General features: G+C 34.9%; 1 protein-coding gene across 4 annotated transcripts in view; it reads right to left on the bottom strand.

Moving 5' to 3' along the window:
- FHIT (fragile histidine triad diadenosine triphosphatase) overlaps positions 1–14,963 on the bottom strand; it is a 504,434-nt gene that overhangs the window by 340,560 nt on the left and 148,911 nt on the right. Inside the window, exon 7 of one of the 4 annotated variants that reach the window (XM_032447239.1) lies at positions 10,728–12,436. The exons of the other annotated variants lie outside the window; for them this stretch is intronic. Coding sequence (XP_032303130.1) covers positions 12,377–12,436 — 60 coding nt within the window. The 3' untranslated portion in view covers positions 10,728–12,376. Of the gene's footprint in view, positions 1–10,727; positions 12,437–14,963 lie in introns of those variants that run through there. 4 annotated transcript variants of the gene reach the window in all.

The following is a 14,963-nucleotide window of genomic DNA, read 5'->3' on the forward strand; positions in this document are numbered from 1 at the left end:
AATGACACAAACTCAATCCAAAGCACTGCATATTTTGATACCCAATTATTTATTACACCAAAATATTTATTTCCCTATAAAAAGCATTTCGTCAAAATAAATATAGTAAAATATGGGAATTCAGTTCTCCAAGTAAGATAAACGGAATTGGTGGGGAATTTTTTTGGTGCTTGTTTAAGAGATGTGGTACATTTTACGATGTTGCGTGAGTTCCCAATACTTATTTTTCATTTGACGTCTAAACATGTAAAAAGAAAAACATTAATTGTGTAGGTTTTGAAGCAAAATATTTGGCACTTTGTGATGTGTCAGTTTCACAGCAACTGATTCTACTCCTACTGCTCTGCCACTACCAGGACTCTCAAGAAAATAAAACCTTAAATGAAACTCTTGAGAGAAGATTAAAAGAAATTACAATTTACTTTGTCTTAGAGATATGAATACAGGTCTCCTAGGCCACGGTCTTACAACCTAGGAATCCTGGTCACTGCTTGTGTGATGCTAGAGATGGAAGAAGATATCTTCAGTTCTATTCACAAAGGGACTAGGAAGTCTATGATATGAGATGAACAGTTTCTACATTTCATTTTGAATCATGTGAATTCGCTTTAAATTTTCAGATTTAAGACTGACTGCCCATGCAAGGTATTCATCCCCCTGCTACAGATACTGCTTTGCTAATTCTAGTAATTTTCTGCTCTTTTAATTGATAGCATGTGGAATTATGCTTGAACCACAATTTAAAAAAATAGAAAAAAGATAAAATGCCATGTATAAATATGAATGATAAAATATACGTATAACTATTTTCTAGAAGTCTAAAAATTATTTAAAGATCACTGTATCAAACTGTAATTGGAAACAGCTCTTGAAAAATTCAATTTTTTTCTGATATACCTATTCTGCTGCTTAAGGAAAACCAAAGGAAAAAAGAACATTAGAGAATTCCTTTAAGAATGGAAACCAACACCACACATCTTCCCAACAGTTACACAGATTAAAAAAAATTTGCCTGAAATATCTTTCACAACCTCCAATTCCAAAATTTCCAGACTCTTCCCTACCTACAGCTGTATCAACACACATTGTGAATGTGTGACAACTGTAACCCATGACATTTATAAGAAAGATTAAGGAAAATTAAAATGTGAAGATATTAACAGTACTTTAATAAATTGTTCTTGTGCTTTTAATTTTAAAAAAAGAAAAAAAGTAAGGCAATGGCCTGTAAAGAAACTGCACAGCGAATGCGTCGCCTTTCTGAGAGCAGGAATCAATCTGAGACCACCAGCTGTTCCATACTGCCTTGCCTCCCTAAATAAATGTTGTGAATAGCCAGTGCTGAGCTTCAGGGACTAACTTGCAGACTGAATTCAGAACAAGACCCTCATGCAGGCACAACCCACAAGCCCTTATTTCCACAAGGATAATAGGGAACATAAGATATTCAAGGAACAGAATTGAGCTCATAATAGTGATCAGTTATTTTCAGCTTCTACATACTACACTTTCTTAAAATCAAGTGTTAGCACTTCATTGCTTGTACTTGATATTTTTCAAGTATTTATGTGGCATTACAGAAATGTGTTCTTACTGAAAAGCAGAACACAACAAATCCAACTTTTCTTACTCCACGTAAATGTTTTTCAGTTTCAAAAACTACACAAGTTGTTATTAAGTTTATATTCCTGCAGTTTTTCAGTTCAATATCTGTGCAGGAATCCACCAACAACAGGCACATAAGCAAACCACCAGGCATTGAGAAATCTAGGTTGTGACTTATCTCCTGATACCATCACTCCTTCATTTCTTCACACCCTGCAGCACGGCCTCAATGTGATCACACATTTGTTAGAGACTCTTAGCGAAGGTGTTATTATTTTGTATTTTTCGTTGTTAGTGCCAATGTACCTCCTGGACTTAATTTTTCTACTTTTTAGCTGCGTGCTCTAAGGGAGCAGAGTAAGCAAGAAACCTACTGGGTAAAGCCTCTTAACTCAGAATGACTACAGACACATGGACCAAAAACTTCAGTTTACAAAACATAAATATGATAGATGTATGAAATAACTGACACACAGCAGAAGAGGAAAAATATGTTCTAGAAATCACCACATGTGCTGCAGAAATGAAGCGCTATATAACATCAGCATCACATAGATACACTGCATGGGAGCTGACCTAGCCATCTCTCCAAGTTTCTACCCTGACCAAGTCTTAAACCTTGCCAGTTGCTCTTTTTGCTTCAAGTTCAGAGTGCAGGATTTTATCTCACACTGGAAAGGAAGTTCTTACACCTAAGAAAGCCTATTTGCTATTGCTTTGCTCTGACACAGCTTCGTAGAAAATTCATCAGAAGTATGACACCTACCAGACGTTGCTTCTCTGTAGGAAGCCTCAGTAGTTGCCTAGAAAATGTTTCCCTTCTTTCTAGGTTGCTTTTCTTTTTTCTTTTTTCTTTTTTTTTCCCCCCACAGAACATTTTCCCTTGATTTTATGGCTTTAAAAGACACTTCAGATTACCTGCAAAAGGTAACACCACGCATATTAAAATATTTAAGTGCCTAGTACATAAAATCGTTGGGGTCCTATGTTATCATTAGCCTGGAAGGCACATTTTTGTACTCTTTTCTGTACTAGCCAATCCCCAGCTTAATTTCCTCATGCTGTTCATCCTAGAAGGCCTTTCTGGATTTATTATCAACAATTAAGAGCTCTCTTTTCAAAGGAAATTAAAACGGCATTTCAGTTCCATATTCCTCTTGCTTAAGGACACCAGAAGATTACAGTACAGTTTGCACACAATTGATATTTGAACACACAAGCAAATATGTAGATGGGAATGCAGAAATGCACTGGAAAATTTGTAGTTACCTGTGTTCAACAAATGGCTTAAACATTCAGGTTAGTAATTTGTCATGTTTGAACTTGCTCACTTTGTGAAATGCAGTATCAGCTAAAGAAACACTGCTGTAAGAGGACATGGATGCACATTCTTTAACTTGTCTGAATATAGTTAATTGTTTTATTCTATAATCTGTTTGCGTTAAGCAGGGCTTGTTTTCTAGATCCTTCATCACAATCGCACACTGACAAGCTTAGCACCTAGGATAACAGACTGTGGACCTAATACACAATGAAATAATTTCCAAAGGGAAGCACTACTACCTCAGCAAGTCTGAGACTCACTGCTCAAACTGCAGATATTTCCATTTCACCCAGCAGCTCTGCAAAGCTTTTGGAAGGTATCAGGAAGCCACACAATGCTGATCAAGTTGTGCATCCAGGATGGTCTGTTTGCTTTATCCAGGCTGAACAGCTGAGGAGCAGGCAACAGATCTCACACCAAGCGAATAGCAAAGAGAAGGGATCAATCTCAGGATCAAAAAATTTCAGGAAGCGTGAGAAGGAGGATGCACTGAGCTGCTAGCAATAAGCTGTCCTGAGCCACAAGTCACAGCTTTATAAAACTTCGGAACTAGCTAAAGGAGGAAGCATTTTTCCCTGTTACTGTCACCAAACCAGACAGTGTAAGTGTGACCAGCATGCCCTCACCCAGTACCCCTACGTGGCCTCACAAGGCACAACAACTTACACAGAGAAAGGCTGCAGACACATCTCCTGTGCTGCAGACAAACCATCACACTTCCCTTGCTTTGCAGCATATACTAACAGGATGCCTGTATGACACCCACAATGACGAGACATTTTAAAGAGGAAATTCTGGAAAATACAGAGATTAAAGTACAGCCCTAATGCTGACTGCATTTATTTCTAGTCCATAGATATCGCTTTGGGAATATTCTTTTCATACGATCTTTACTTTTCAATTTCAATAAAGTATCATTACCAGCACATTAAAGAGTTCATTCATTAGAATTGGAAACTTTCTTATAATTTTGTTTTTTCCTATAATCACTTTTTTTAATCCCTAACTGCATTTTGTATATGTATACATCTTCTCCATTGTAGAAGCATCAAACTGAAGTACAGCACAGATATTTTTCTTCCCATATTGGCAATTGGTGGATTTCTAGTGCATTGATTCTCCCCTACTGACTAAACTCTCCACGCTATTCATTCCACATAAAGAATCATCACATTTCATGCACTCCTTCAAACATATTACAAAATGTGGGGATTTTTTTTAAGCCTTTGTACATTTTTGATTAATATAATGTTCCCAAATCCCCAAAGACATGAGGTGTTCAAATGACTAGAACTAACTTTTTGATCTTAAAATTGCTGCAATTATCATATCTCATAAATAGCAGGAAAATCAAGTGGTTTGAATAAAAGTATTTGCTTTAAAAAAGGAAAAAAAGAAAGAAGAGGCATCTAACATCTGCCTCAGTGAACGCTGCAGTCAACAAGAGAAGGGGGTTCTTTTTTTCCTTAGTGTTATCCTACGTAGATTGTGTCATTAACAATAGGTCCATATTATAAAAACCTCAATCAACATTCTTGCATTTTAAAAAACAGTAGATAAATCAGGATTATTAGTTCTAATTTGTTATCATATGCCAAATAATTTAAAAAAAAAAAAAAAAAGCTGTCTGAAAGCAGAGTAAAATTGTTTGAATTGGAGATCTCAAGAAGGAGATGTGCCTTAGACATCAATGACTCCTGAGAATTTAAAAACTACTTATTAAATCATCTAATGGAAGTTCTCCACAAGTACAGAACTCTTTTCATATTATGCCTCAGTGGTGTTTCTAACCCTTAAATCTGAAACCTATGAAGCAGACATCTTAGACTCAAACTTTTTGGATATTCAAGATTTCTAATTATTCTTTTTCTTACTCCTAATCATATCTTATTTTTAATCATCATACATTTTGTTAAAAACCTTGTTTGCATTTAAACCTTCCATAGCAGTCCATCATGTTCTGTCAGGAAGCTGTAATACACACCTCACTTCAAAGAACTACTTCATTTTCTTCTTTAAGCATGGCATTCACTTTTACATTCCTTATGACAGTATTTAAGACAATTGTCTAAAATTCTCCTCTGAAATTACTGCTGAGGTGAAAGATGTTACACACTGTAGATTAAGTTGACTCAATATGCCAGGTAGTCTCAATATACATCAAATGTAGATTGTTGTTGGCTTGGTATCACTGCACTATGCAGTCCAAAACCACAATTAGTTGATCAAATCACATGACAAGTTTGTTTATTCACCATCTGTCATTACCTCTAGGTGGTCACCTTCTTCCAGAAAAACATCATTGCCTGTGTTCTTGCTTTCCCAGATGTTATGGTGATTTTTCCTACCTGTATCCTATCCATCAAAGCCATGTAACAATCTGCTGGAAGCACACACAGCAATGTTGGACAAATTTACCAAAAAGCCTTGTCCTCTCTGCTGGGAGGCAACAACAGATTTAGCACAATTCAGCTGAACTATACTCAAACATGCTCCTCCAGCTGGAAGGATGAAAGATGCACTCTGAGCATTTTGAATTGCTTGGGAAGACAGAAAGCAATTTCAAGATTCTAATTCCTAAAATTCTGCTGCACTAAAGACAAACTGCCCTTCCATCATGGGGAAAATGCATTTCTTTTACATGATTGTGCTTCAGGAAAGATAATGGAGAATATGGCTGTTGTGTGGGAAAACAAACCTCTTATTTTCCCCTACCCCTCCAAAAGAACAGATGTATAGGATTTCTTTTCTGTTTTTTCTTCCCATCCTGTATCTACAGGAGCACATGGAGAAATGTTCTTATTGTCTCTCCAGAACAGATGTAACAGCAGTGAGAATGAAGACAGACATTTATGGAGACGAATGCTAAAAGGGAAGGATCTGAATAGAAATTGAGACCAGATGAATGGGTGGAGAAGTCTGTCAGCAAAAGAGAGTGGTAAAAACGTTCACAAGTAAATGGAAAGTTTACTGAAAGGAAAATCATCTGGAACAAAAAAAAAGATATACTAATATACTGTTCACAAACAAAACAAAGTATTTCTTAATTTTCAGAAATTGTTTTAATAGCTGTCTGTAGCTGTTTGCTAATATTGAAATTATATTTCTGATAATATTTTAAATGCTTATATATATATATGCTTAATAACATAACAAACACTTATGATGGAATAGAAATAAACATTTGGAAAACATTGCCTAATAAAAATTTAAACTTTCATTTATTTCTTCATTCTGCTCCCAATAGGAAACCAATGGAATTAAATATATATAGAAAAATAGGGTTTCAGATAGTCAACTATCTGAAGCAGCTCTGAATGGTTATGATTGTTAAGACCAACTCTCAATATTACTTTCAAAAATGTGACCAGGATTTTGCTATTTATCTTAGCTCCTGAATTTTTCAGTCAGCAAGATTTCTCTAACCAGGTCCTCCTTCATGTCCCGTATCTCCTGGATTTTTGGTCTTACCTGTCATGGTTTAATAATGTTGTAATTTTGCTATCAGTATTCCACATCATAACATCATATAAAGATTGAATAATTTTACTGAATCTGCAACTTACAGAAGAAGACTACATCTCCCAGAGAACAACACAGTTGGAGAGATGGGTTACGGGACCTGGACACTATATTATCTCTGTCGCAGGCTAGACTGACGTCTTTTGAGTTCTGGCGTTCAGATTCTGGCGTTGTCAAATGACTACAAAGTGTCACAGGACAAGCTGAACTAGCAAAAATAAGCAAGCAAGAGGTCACCACTACCCCAGATGACAGGCAACCAAGTATTTTCATGAATATGCATTCAAAATTGTAATTAAATATACTGAAAAATACATATTTTACTTTATGACAACAGCACGGCTTGGTTATGATAAAAAATGGAGGGCAAGCATCAACTCGATTTGCAAAAATGTGATTTCTAATCAACTACTTAGCTGTGGTTTTGTTTTTAAGAGCTAAAAGAGTTAAAAGCGTAGTTAAAAAAGCTAGTTTGAATTCAGTGTTTCACTTGCAAATTTTGACATGAAGGGAAGGATTAGGCATACAACTTTCGAACATCAGTTCAATGTATCAAAGGTAACTTGTATCGCAGAAAGCATTCTGGCACATCAAAGGAAAATGAAAAGTTACAGCCATCTTGTAATATTTATCAACTTAATCTGATGTACTCAACACATACGTATCTCTTGCACTACTTGGAAGCCTTCATAATCCATCCATTTCTTGCTTAACATTCAGCAATGCAAAAAGGCGAGTGAATGCAATTCAGCATCCCAGGCACAGCAGCCATGGCCAACTTCCCCTGCACTATTGATGCACTGCCCCAAGGCACACCCTTCCAATGGTCTCTGTTAACTCCTTTTGTACAACTCACCAAATGATCGCAATTTAACATATCTTTATTCAAAAGTCATAAGTAAGACAAAATAATGCAAAGTCCACCAGATTCTTACAGCTTCAACAAGCCACACAAATTACTTGCTAAATATTCACCTTGAGGAAAACTCTTTTACTTCTCAGTTTATTCTGTGGTGATGCTACTGTGAGAGAGCTGGACAGAAAAGCAGCATAAAGTCAGCTGAGAGGTGACTCTGGGGTTGTCATGGCAATTTGTCTTTGAGTGTTCTTCTGTGTGTACCAGGTGTCAAAAAATTCTGCATTGAGGAAAGCAAGCAGATAGGGAGGTTTAGTCTATTCCAAGTTAAACAAGCTTGGAGAAAAAGCCTGCAGCCCATAGTCAAACTATGCAAGGCAGTTTGGAGCTAGTAATATTTTATTTCCATAAGCATCTTACACCTATGAACAATCAATGTGTAAAGTCAAGAGAACCGTATCATCCTCATTCAACCAGAACACCCAGGGATGACTTCTGCCTCCAAGTGTGTGACACATGCTAAGAAACCACCAATATGTTGCAAGTGATCACATCAGGCATAGGTGACACAGCCATCAGTCTCTAGTACTGATTTAAGAAACCTAAAACTAAAAAATAATTAAAACCTACTACTTTTAAATTGCTCATACATATAAAGATTCCCCTCCTGACTTACTGAATCCTTTGTTTCCGCCATTCAAAATGGACCTTTTGTGTGTCACAATTCTGATTTGAAATGTATTTATATATCTCCTCTGAGTTTGGATACATAAACACTGCCTTGCAACAAACAAGTTTTCATGAAGTATGTCCCCACTCCAAATAACCCAGACTTTTAGAAGAACATTCAGTAGAGAATTCCCCACACAAACTGAAAAAAAAAAGTCACCTTTTGACAACGACTGGGGCTTCCTCAACAATTTTCTGGCAATCTCCCATTTCTAAGCAAACCTGTGCAATTTTATTTTGTTACTTTCTATTTAAATAAGGAGCTATATTAAAATGAAAACATCCTGCAGGAACAGGTTGGTTTGAATAATATCCCAATGAATTCTTACTTTGCTATACGCTTTACACTCCTCAGATTTCTCATTTTGGTTCTCTTTACGTTAGTCCTTCTAAAAACTAAACCATATCACAGTTGAATAACACTGATACTTTATATGTGATATGAACTTCATCACCGGGAGATACTTCCATATCACACTCTAGAGTTACTGTGGCAAAAAATTCAGATGTGAGCTTTTCCTTCTGATTTACTTCCAACTAATTTGTTGCTGTTCCTTTGCTCAGATAATGAGCAGAACTTACTACAGCATGCCATTTCTATTTTCCCTGAGGATATTTCCCTAAACTACATTAACAGCATGTTACACCAGAATTATCACATGATGAAGATATTCCCTATTTTATAAATCAATATGTCTGCGTGATGTAAGCAAGAAGCTTCAAAGACCCAACTGCTCAGGGTAAGTACAATAAATTCTCTGAATAATATATGTGTACTTCTCTGTCTGTAGGTACATGCGTGTGCACACATGCATGTAGATACCCATTTTTTAAAGTAAAAATTATTTCAGCTTTTATATTCAGCTTTTGTTTGTTTAGAACTTATCCAACAATTGGGAGGGAAAAAAAAAAAAAAACAACAAAATAAATTCAAGGATCAGTTCTGGAATACACCCCAAAACATGCTGGAATGAACATCCTGCTATTAACAGCGGTACTGAAAAACCCGCCTTGCATAGTACATAGCTGAAAGGACTCTACGTCAGGGAGAATAGAAGGTGCATCACAAAAGTTCTACACATCCACCAGAAGAACATAAACACATAACTGTGACCATGAAATGGGTACAGTTATCTTTCTTGTGTTTCACTCCCTCATTCACCTCACAAAAATTGCAGCTTCTTTCTCAGTGTTCCTGCTTGAGATCACATTTTAAACACACACCTTTCTGATCCCACTAAGTAGTATAACACGTCCTTTTCAGATCTATGCTCTCTGGAACATAATGTTTCCAGTCTAATTACAAAATTCATAGGAAATTCTGATACCACCTAGGGCAATAAAGTCCTGGCTAATAAAAATGGCTTCTCTATTTATTTTCAGGGAGTGAGAGTCAATAATTAAAGCCTGGAGCTTACCCACTTCTCTGAGCAGCTGTAATAACCAAAGGAAAGCTCATTTTGTTGGAAGCAGCCTGGTGAGATAGGCGTTTTAACAATAGGCAGAAAAAAAGAACTGAGTACAGTAGTCCTATTTTCAGCTTTTAATTCATATTTCTCTAGCGAAAAGGTCAAGCATGGGCAGCAGCACACAACTCTTTAATGAACAAAACCCTTCGTGCTTTCTCAGCTTTCTTCTTACAGATAAATGTGAAACATCCTTACTTTTAACTCAATCAAATCTAAAACATTTTGATGCTGTGTTTAAAAAGTTTTTTCTCTCAGTTTCTTTCCCAAACTTGTCAATCCCACTGATATCAATTACAGTGAATTACTTACACCATGCGAAAGCTGCCTTGTAAGTATTATTAAAGTACATTTCACCCTCAGACTAAACACAAACAGTTCCCACTGCAATACTACATCCAGTACTGTACTTCTAGTTAAAAGCCTAAACAATTCATTTCAAAAAACTGAGATGTTTTCTTGTTAATGGACAGCGAACATCTTCTAATTTTCAGTTTGCATTAAAACAGAAAATCTCCCAGTAAAACCAAAACAAATCAGATAATATTGTTAGTAATGAGTTGGCATAGATGCTCTGATGCTTTCTTATCCAATGTTTATCACTGTGCAGCTTCTCAAATAAACAGATTTTTCCAAGAGCTCTGTGGAACTTGTTGAAAATGCATTTACTGTTATCATAGAGAGACCTGTTTGGTCACACATTGTGTCATGGTTAAGTTCACAGGTCTATATTCTTACAAAGATATTTCAACTGCAGTTATAAACAGATGTATGCCAGAAAGTATATTATTGCTGCTAAAAATCAAGGCTGCAGATATCCTCATTATAATTCACATTTTAAGGCACACCTGAGAAAATTAAGCCTTAAAACATGACAAAGCAAACCCCTTGTACTCTTAGTTGCAAGAACTCTATCAACATTTCTATTATATGAATGATAAACAGAAAAGAAAGGTTCACATGTCAATTGCTGCTTTTAAATAACAGTGATTTATTTATTAATGTAAAAAAAAAAAATTATCAAATAAAGACATCAGGACTGAGGTCATAAAAGAGTCTAAGATACTCAGTAGACTGCTTAAAGGGGATTCCAGTTAGACATTAAAAATCTTGCCATGGGCAATACTGAGTTATTATAGACAACCATGATTTTGGCTCTACGATATATAATTCATTTTTAAGCAAAAAGAAAAGAAAATATTCTCAAAAATAGCACATTAAGGACCTAAAAAGGGGCTACACATTTTAGATTTATATAAAAACTTATGGAATCTCCATCATGCTCATTTCCTTTATTCCCCTTTACTGGTCTAGATACCAACTCCACTGCTGCCAGTCTACTCACTTATTTAATAAACAAAACACTATAAAATCTGACTTGTTTCCTCTTGTTCTTCCCTATAATATAACAGTGTTTTAGTAGTAATACATAAAAGATTTTAGGTTTTGGGTTTTTGTTTTGTTTTGTTTTTTTACCAATAAAGGGGCTGATAGGTTAATTTCAGAGTTAATAATATATTAATAATACTGTGTGGAGAATGAAATCCCATATTTGAATAAGAAAAGGAAAGAATGGAAGGAAGATTAATCAGCATGTAAAAAACCATTAAAATTGTAGTTGTTAACTCTTAAAATATTGTTATGCCTGAGTTATAAGTCTTGGAAAAAAGAAATCTGTGGGGAAAAAATGCTGACATAACAATAAGGCCATTCCAATCACAACACCATAATTATGTTTTTTGATTGCCGACTGGTTGCAAGAATTACTACCCAGAACAAAAAATGTAATTTCCAGCTAGAAAATGTCAGTCAGAATTCCTGGATTATAGAAAACTCGAACAACACACTATTATCTATACAGCCTCAGCCAGGGGATGTCAGGGAATCAATCCACATAACATGCCAGCTTAATAAAATCTGCATACAAAATTTATGAACACAGTAATATTCCTTTATTTAACAAGTTATTAATGGTCAATTTAATGAATATCTACAGCTGAAGTGCTTTGGTCCTCTATGATATTTTAATTATCTTTAGCAGTGTATTTAAATACATTTCATTTTATGGCCATCAGCTTCTTACAGATAAGACAGACTTTACATTCTCATGGAGACATTTGAGTTAGCTACTAATTCTGTCTTTATGCTTTTATTGATTTCATTAGAATTTACTACATTGGGAGCAGAACTACATGTGCCATTATAACAGTATTTGCTTTAAAGCTGAAACTAGACTACAGAGGTGTTTATGAGAATGCTACAAGCACAATCTTTCCAATTTTTTTTTTTATGATTACAATGCACAGCTCTACAGTACTGAACATTCAACATTTTCTTGAGACTAAAAAAAATAATAAAAAAAATTTAATTCAAACACTAGTATCAAAATGAAGCAGTCCTTATGCCATATATACATCAAAGCAAGGAATGTGATTAAATCTTTCTTATTCTATTTTACTGAAGGAATTACTCAAAAATTCATTTTGAAACAAACAATAATGAAAATAGTCTTGTAAGTATCTGAACCTTCTACTTGGATACATGGTAGGGCAGCAAGGCAAACTAAAGAAAGCAAGTCGTGTAAGATTGGAAAACAGCCTTTTAGATCAAAGCAAATTATTGTTAGTTGAATTCACTGTGAAAGACATGAAAGTCCCTGAAGGACAGCAAAGAAGACTGACCCCTCAAGATGGGATGAATCTACAAAATAAGGACATGACAAATTCAAGTTCCAAAGAAGACTGGATCCAGCTAAACACAGGATGCACGTACGTAACAAAACCAGATCAAAATACTGAAACATAACAGCCTTCAGGACACGGGTTCATTGAATTCAATGTGGCATCAAGATATACTGGATTCTGTAATTTGTTTTTAAACAGACACATCTAAATTGCCTTTTTGCTTTAAGAGCCCTTTTGAGACAGTAGCAATCTGAAACAAAAACAAAACAAAGATTGTGATCAGCAGTAGATAAATGACAAATTTCTTTCTAATCAAGTTGACTTACTAACCTTAAAAAGGGCATTTCACCCATAAAGAGATTTTCCTGGAAACATACACTGTAGCAGGAAATGCGTGTTCTACTCATAAGCATATACAAACTTTAAAACCTTCTAAATTCTAGAGATACTAAGAACTAAAGTACATAGTATGTGCTGAATCTGCCTGACTAATGAAATCCACAAAAAAATGAGATGCCATTTCCATTCTGCCAATTTTGAGATAAGCATGTCATCATGAGGGTAAGGCTATTCTTTGTGCTTCCTGTGTCAATCTAATACACATAAAGCCAAAGAAGAAAACAGATAGGAAAATAAATAAATAAATAAATAAATAAAGATAAAGGACATCTGGTAAAACACTGTAGCATAATTTGTTTTGTGCACAGGAAATGCAAAGTCATGAAAAACTGAGTCACTTGCACTTGAAAGGATAAAAGACTGAACCTAAATCTCATGCTTGTTTGCCATATCACCAGTTTCTTTTATCATTCAGTTTGAGCTAAATGTAAATCTTTGTACCTTTACAGAATTCAGATCTGCTACTGTAACTCTAATGGCCCACAAAGCTTTTTCTTCTTCAGTATATGTTATGAATACAGGTAATTATAATTCATTAAAATTCATTTTAATCCGTTTCAATTTTCCACATCTCATCAAGCAAGATAACATATGCATAAGCTATTGGACTACAGCAACAAACTATCCTGAGAATGGAATCAGCTAAATTATAAGAGGATTTGTTTTATTTCTGAGAATCTGCAGTGGTAATATGTGTGCTTGATAATATCATGATTATATGAATATATGAATCACCTTGTAGAACAGAAGTTTATATTCTGCATTTATGCTAGTGAGAGTAGAGGATGAAATTGCAGTTCCACTGCACACAGTCTGAATTGTATTTTTGTTTGGCTCCCATCAAAAATATCACCCAGAAAACAGTTCATATTGATATATTCTTATGCTGCAAATCCCCATATCTAAAGATGTTTTCAACATTTAGTGGAAGTCAAAGTAGAATTGAAGATAACATATTATCACAAGTAGTTACTCTTAGACATTTAATACATGACCTGACCTACTGAAAATCCCTTCCTGATATTATTGACATTTGTTTAACCTATGACATTAATTCTTTGTAGCTCAATAAATCTGAGTATCTTACCCCTGTATCATCAAGAGAATGGCACTGACAAAGAAAGTCAATCTGCAGCCCACACACAAATAATAGCTTTCCATTACATTTGCCATTTCACCTGAATAATTCCTGATAATCATGAATAATGATGTTATTTGACATTCTAATGATATCATGCTATGCAACTTCAATCCATCAGTCACTGTCAGGAAGGTCAAATATTTGTATTCTATTACATTATGCAGAGTTCATTAAACAGTTAAATGACATTATACACCTTAATTATACTTCCAAATGAAACTAGCAGATATCATTTTGATTTTAGAGTCTATGTGATGCATCTCTGTTTAAAAGAAGGATCGTGAATTTGAATATTCATTGGTGACAATGATACAGAATGAAACTTCTAACAATAATTTTTAAATGCTATCAAATCCTGACATAAAATGAGTTTACAAAGAGTTCTTCACCGTCTAAGAAAGTTTATCATTATTTTACTCTGTTATTATGGGTTACTTGCTGTGATCCTAATAAGGTCTCAAAAACAGAATCATAATTGATACAGGAAAATGATTACTGACTAGAGCAACACAAAAGAAAGTATAATATTTATGAAAGACATGAAGGTGGGATAACAGAAGGGAAGTTTTGTTGTCAGTGATGTCCACATTAATTTTCTAAGTATATCTCAACAGAAGCACTGTAAACCTACTCTGGCAACCAAAACCATATGATAAGAAGAAAGAAGCATATTGAACTGTGGCTACAAAGAGTGTTATTTTAATACTTAATAATCCAAAACCATTAAAATCACACCGAGTTATCACTGCAATCATTTTTTAACAAACTATGCTTGCAAGTAATCTAAACAATGACTTTTGCCTTTTTCTCATCCCCATCAAAATCATTTTGCTGGTCAAAAAAAATTAAGGTGCCCTGAGGCAGTCATTAAGTTGCCATCAGAAGCTACGTATTGATTTAAAAAGACTTAAAAGAAATCATAGCCTTTGTAATTGTACCGAGCATTTCCTCTCATACATGACCCCATAAATGAGACACACACAGTATCCAGAGAAATGGAAAGATGAGCACATAGAAGAATGTGTTTAAAGTTCACTAAAAATATGAGTAGGGACAAGACATTTTTATGACCTTACAAAAGGCTTATTAAAATACTACTTTCAGCTACAAATCAGTTGCAGCCTAAACCACTACAACAAGCCTTTGTCTCTAAAATGACCAACTCAAGCTTTTCAAAAGATTTTCTTCAATTCATTATCTTATTTTACATATGCAAAATAAGCAAGTTCATTACATA

This window comes from Coturnix japonica, chromosome 12 (genome assembly GCF_001577835.2).
Source record: "Coturnix japonica isolate 7356 chromosome 12, Coturnix japonica 2.1, whole genome shotgun sequence".
NCBI lineage: Eukaryota > Metazoa > Chordata > Aves > Galliformes > Phasianidae > Coturnix > Coturnix japonica.